Source organism: Aplysia californica, unplaced genomic scaffold (genome assembly GCF_000002075.1).
Source record: "Aplysia californica isolate F4 #8 unplaced genomic scaffold, AplCal3.0 scaffold00270, whole genome shotgun sequence".
NCBI classification, from domain to species: Eukaryota; Metazoa; Mollusca; class Gastropoda; order Aplysiida; family Aplysiidae; genus Aplysia; species Aplysia californica.
In genome coordinates this window covers 211,991-218,455 of record NW_004797540.1, presented here as the reverse complement: position 1 = coordinate 218,455, position 6,465 = coordinate 211,991, and the positions used below count along the sequence as shown (strand labels likewise).

Below are 6,465 nucleotides of genomic sequence, written 5' to 3'. Positions count from 1 at the left end.
TAGATAGATAGATAGATAGATAGATAGATAGATAGATAGATTAGATAGATAGATAGATAGATAGATTAAAACTTCCAACAAACAAGAAGACATTTGTTGTAATGACTGTCGAGATAACGGCATTTCTGTTGTGTTATACATGTAAGCTCATTAATTTTATTATTTCAATGTTTTTGTTTTGTTTCAGATAACACTGCTCTGGCTGACCAACTCACAAAGAAAGTCCGTGTTCTGTGCTGGGTTATGACGTCACCGAAAAATTTGCAGTCGTAAGTTTGAATGCTTCATGACTCAATCCCCTTGGGAGAAGCCACCCTTTTCGTATGTTTTTCTTTTCTTTTTCAGCTTCTGCTTTCCGTGCTACCTTGTCTATTGTTAAGTTTGTTTTGTACGAGTTTTACAATGATTTTTTAATGTGGTGACTCTGTGTACTGTAACACTCTGCTTTGTGCTTCATTTTTTGGTGTGCATGTTGTAGGTTTGTGCATCTCTTGTGTGTGTGTGTATGTGTGTGTGTGTGTGTGTGTGTGTGTGTGTGTGTGTGTGTGTGTGTGTGTGTGCGTGTGTGTGTGTGTGTGTGTGTGTGTGTGTCTAAATGTGCCACTCAAATCCATATTTATGTTAAAAAAATAGTAATACCATAAAAGTTTCATATATTTATAAATGTATAATAAATTCTGTTATTGTGTATAAGCTTCTGTGAACAGATTATAGTTATTGATGAATACAAAGCACTGAAGAGTATATGAAATGATCTTATGTACCGGTACGCTATGTAAGCAGCAAAATGAAGCCCACATACGCGCCTTCCTGAAAAATATCTTCTCACCACAGAAAATCAAAATTTCTGGACAGACGATCAAAGGAGGTCTCCACGGTGGTAAAATACTTCACACTCTGAGTCTGAGGACCACAGGTCGACATAAATAAATATGTATCAAACTACAACGGCACCCTTGTCTGTGGTGTGGGCAGTTGGTGGGTACTCTAGTGTGGTTTGCTTCTTCTTCTCTCCTATCAAATATTTCATTCATTAACCCTATCCATAGGTCGTGTTTTACTATCGTATCCATACAACGTGGGGAACTCTGTGCCACCACTTTCCAAAGAGTAAATTTACTCGTTACTCCGATCCGTACGCTTTACATAGCAGTGTGTCAAAATGATTTTTTGAGAAATACTGAAAGTGTCAAAGAGATCTTCAAACTAGAAGTATTCTAAAAAGTGAAGAATACAACCCTGGGGATACAAAATGACCCCAGGGTGTACGGATAGGGTTAATAACAAACGACATAGTCTATGAATGAGATTGTCCATCTGATGAATAATGGACTTCAATCTGTCGGTCGTTATCTTAGTTGGGTTTTTTTTGTGACAGCTAAATAACCTCAAAAGAATTTTATGCATGCAAACTTTTTGAATAACTCAAGCTTTTTTGTTATAATTGAAATTTCACATTAACTGTATCCTCTTTCATTAACACTTTGCAGTCACTTGCTGCAATAAAGCGCCCGAGAAAATTATCCGTTCCTGTCACCTGGCGCAGTTCTGCACCAGGCCCGAGAAGTCCGTTGCAGTCACTCTCCTGGCTGGGTGACCAGATGGGGTATTTTGTACTGCTGGCTGTGTGACTGCAAAGTGATAATTCAGGCTGGGTTTTTTTGTGATTGTTTTGTTATTGTTATTTCACTGAACACCAAACCAAAAAAAAAAAGGGGGGGGGGGGGGGTGAACCGCATACTAAAACCGTGATCTACAGCTAGAGCTGGAAACATTGTTAGAGAAAGTCAAGAGCACACACATAAGAAGAACAGAAAGTTTCTGTGACTGAGAAGCAAGAGAAGAATTTATGTCCCCCACTCTTACTCTAACTTGAATGATAACCTACTAAAAATAAGGGGTGACCTTATTTAGGCCACATATGGCCTAAATAAGCTAAACCCCCCTCCCTTACCTTATTTAGGCCACACCTTTATACAAAGTCACAGAAATATTCCTTTTGTGCTTATTGAGGTACAGTGCAGGGTGATTTTACCTGCAAGGATAATTGGACAAAATGGGCAACATCTTTATTGCTAATGGTCATATTTAGACAAATCCTATATCATTGTCTTTTTTTTTCTTAACTGCTCATGGTTATTAAAGAGTAAGCCAACTAGGTAGTAATTTCGGATTCCTAATACTAATATTATGGGCATTCTTAAAATTTTTTAACTTGTTTTAACCGCTTTTCTCAACGTAAATCGGATTCCGTAAAAAAACAAAACAACAATGACCTTATCTTTCTTTTTCAAAGTATTGTGCATATATTTGTGTGAAACTATATATTCTATGCTTTCATGTACATGAAAAAAGCTAATAAAAGCAAGCAAAATGTTCTTCAGATACATAGATCTAGTAGTAGGCCCACTGGAATTTTTTTATAAACCGGGAAAGATGACCAGAAAATAACAAAATTATTTTATGATCTTCACTTGCACTTGCAATTTTTTTGACAAATTATAGTCTACCTCATTGTCTTTTTTTCCCCGCATTTTGCTTCACTATTCATGACAACTGGCATGTATTGTTTTCAGTTATTATCAAAAAAGTGGATAGGCAGACTACGGGGTCTATCCAGCCAAAAGGATAGGTGGACCGCGGGGTCTACCTAACAAAATGCTAGGATTTTGGATGTGAACCCCGGAGTCAGCGTAGTGAAATAAGTAGTAGATCTAGGTTTAACTAAGGATCGGTGGACCCCGGGGTCAACATAGTGAAATAAGTAGATCTCAGTTTATTTTATAGTAGGACTGGCGGAGCCCGTGGTCACCGTAGCGAAATTATAAGTAGATATAGGTTTAATTAAGGATTGGTGGACCCTGGGGCCAATGTAGTGAAATAAGTACATGTAGATCTAGGTTTAATTTTAAGGATTGGTGGACCCTGGAGTCAACGTAGTGAAATAAGTAGGTTTAAGGTGGACTATTACCTAACCCTCTTACTAGATCTATTAGTGTTGTGAAAACTTCAACCTCTACAGCTCAGGCGTCAAAAGATGCTGGAAAATAATAATACGTCCTGAAGTTTCATAATTTATTTTTATACAGAATAACACAGCACACAGCCAGTAGTTTTTATTTAATCGAGTTATAAAAATGGCCTTCAGAAGTAAATTTTAATAGTTCTCTAGTTCTACCGGATCGATTTTCACGCGAATTCAACCATTTTGATGATCTTTCTTTTCCTTTTAAAAAGATGTAGATCTAGGCCTGTCGGATGTGGCAGTGCGAATAACACTGAGTTGTTTAGATCTAGACCCATCAAAACACGAGGCTTGGTGGCCGATCACAAAAGTCTACGGGGCTTATCGAGGCCGATTCGCCCTGCCGCGAGCACGTTCACTAAACTGCCTACTAGATAGAATCTACTACCAAATATTCTCTACACGATCTTTGCTACTACTACTACTAGGCCTACATGTACTACTACGAGACAGTACGAGAGAGTGTCACTCAGGCAGAGATAGTGTAACTTTGACTCAGCCACGTAGTGTACACTCTTTTTATACCCCAAATTTAACACGGAAGTCCATTCGGAGGATTCGACCTTTTCACTTGACCAAAGTGTGCCAAAATGGTAGCCTAGCTTTTGCCCCTCCATGAAGGAAAAATCTGGCCCTCATTCAAACCATTGGGATTGAGCAAAATTTTGCGTATTGTGCTTTGTTCTTTACAATATTCATTATGGTTATGATTTATAAGTTGTACACTGAGACAAAACCGTACTAAATGAGAAAGGTGCACCATTATGAAAGTGGAACGAACTCAGTTGCCTGAAAAGGGTAGTTTGAGCATGTGTGGCCTAAATAAGCTAAACCCCCCTCCCTTACCTTATTTAGGCCACAGTCCACTGTGGCCTAAATAAGCTAAACCCCCCTCCCTTACCTTATTTAGGCCATATGTGGCCTAAATAAGCACTCCCAAAAATAAGATGTAAGCAAAAAGATTGATGCTTTAGTTTTAGTAAGTGTTTTACGGCACTTGCAACACAATGAGGTCATATAAGTGCTGAAGATTAGAGGTGTTACAAGAGAGTAACAAACACAAAAAAGAAGGAGGGGCGATAAAGACGATAGATGTTTGATAGGAAAGAAGAAGTAAACCACACCAGAGCATCCGCCAACCACCCACAGGTGGATGGATGTATAGATATATAAATGTGTGGACAAAAGACAGAAGAAAAAAACCAAATAAATAGATAGATCTCAGTACAGATACAGATGGGTAAGAAGACTAGCTGATGATGGAGACAGACAATCAGCCTGCCCGCACTGAAATGGACCCTTTGAAGAGGGGCGAGGAAGAATGGAGAGCCACGACTTCCTAGGACCCCAGTTCTACATTCAAGAATCTTCAAGAAGAATGGGTATGAAGATAGAAGAACAGGTGATAATGGCTGAAAGTCCAAGAAACTAATAGGAAGAACAAAGTAAAGAAGAAAGAAGAGAATTCCATGTGAGCGTGTGTTTGTGAGCGAGTCTCTGTGTGTGTGTGTGTTGTGTGTGTTTGTGTGTGCATGCGTGTGTTTGTGAGTGTGTGTGTGCGTGTGTATGTGTATGTGTTGGGGGGAGGGGGTAACCTAGGAAAATGGATAATCAAGTAGATAATAATATGAGTGAGTGTATGGGTCGGGGTTTTTTAGGGGTTTTTTTTTTTGGGGGGGGGGGGGAGTTCAGCCTGGATTATCAGTCACCTTGAACTTCAAGTTGAAGCAAAGGTGAGGAACACAGCAAAAAAAAACCCCAAAAACAAACTGAAAACAAAAAGAAAACAACAGCAGGTTTTAAAAGTGCAGGTGTGTAGTAACTCAAGTGGGCACTTCAAAGTAGAGATTAAAAGGGGGGGAGGAGGGGGGGTTGAGAGGGGGGGGGGCAAAATTGTCAATTGGTAATAGAAAAAAAAATGCCACACTGGTGCAGGGCGAGGGAATTGATTGAAAGAGTGGCACTCGGTGAAGAAGTGTTGGTCTACCACGGCCATTAGGTCTTGGGGTCTGACCTACAAGCTTCTGTGCTTAGCAGTGAGCACAGTTGTAGTAGTAGTAGGGTGCTTGTGCTGGTGCCAGACGATTGAGGCGGGGCTGAGGTGGAGGTTGAGGTTGTTGTTGAGGTTGTTGTTGCTGTTGTTGTTGTAGATAATGTTGCTGGTGCAGTGGTAGGGGAGGAGGTGGAGGTTTCAACGGCGATGCGACTTTCAAAAACACGGGAACATACGAGCCCAACTCCTGGGTGGGGTTCAAACCATGACAATAATCACACAACAACAAAAGCAACAACAATAAGAACATAAAAAAAGCAAGGGGGTCACCATGCACTAAGAACACTAAGATTATAAGCGCTGACTGCCAGTTGCGAGCGTCATAAAACTCTTCTTAAACTAAACAGATTAGCCCCAAGGTCGTAAAACTCTTCCTAAACTAAAACAGATTAGCCCCAAAGCTGTAAAACTCTTCCTACGAAGTACTGATCGGGGGATCAACAAACCGATCCCCAAACTCGTCGCCTGAAAACAAACTTGTTTATATTTTAGGCGACGGTTTGCGCTACGATAGCCGCTTTGCGCCCCCAATCTGGCTAGCAAATCAAACCAAACCGAACAGATCGTGCCAGTGGGCACTGGGTATAATCTATATATCTCTCTTTCGCTCTCGTTCTCTCTCTCTCTCGTTCTCTCTCCCTCTCGCTCTCTCTCTCATTCTCTCTCCCCCTCTCCATCCGTCTCTCTTCCCCTCCATCTATATAATATAACAAACAAAACAGACTAGCGCCCGCGCTTTGCCCCACCTCTCTCTTGCCGTGGTCCTTGAGCAACCTGTCCAGGTTATGCTTCTGCTGACACACAGCCTGGAGGCGGTCCTGCAGACGCGAGTTCTCCTCCTCCAGGTACTTGCTGCGCACCTGTGCCATGGACAGACCGCGGGACTTGTCCCTCGACGACTCTTCCAGCTCCGACAACCTGAAATATAGGCCATGTCTGGCTGGAGACACGGGGCACGGAGAGAGAGAGAGAGATGTTGGGTACGTATATTGATATATATCATTATATATATATTACATATACAGTGCACCGAGAGAGAGAGAGATATGTTGGGCATAATATAGTGATACACACATATATATATAGAGAGAGAGAGAAGAGAGAGAGATGTTGGGTAGGGAGAGGGATACAGAGAAAGCAACGTAATAATATATTATAAGGTGCTTGTCAATTTTTGGGCACATAACATGGAGTTGTTGGTATAATTTTCAAGTTTTGTTAATTTATCTAGCTTTATGCATCTATTTTGAACAAAAGTCAAGATATTTGCGATTGAGGAAGATAAATCTCGTCTAGTGTCATAGGTAAGACTAGCAGTGTGTATCTGCAAAGGTTTGGTGACATTCAAAGCCGCAGTGACCAATGAAAATAAAAGTTTTGTGCCCCC

General features: G+C 40.8%; 1 protein-coding gene across 1 annotated transcript in view; it reads right to left on the bottom strand.

The window, feature by feature from the left end:
• The window catches only part of LOC101849851 (trichohyalin), a gene marked incomplete in the record, with an annotated part of 75,546 nt that overhangs the window by 3,437 nt on the left and 65,644 nt on the right, over positions 1-6,465 (bottom strand). The window contains 1 exon segment of the mRNA XM_035970463.1: positions 5,825-5,996. Within this exon segment, the coding sequence (XP_035826356.1) occupies positions 5,825-5,996 (172 nt within the window).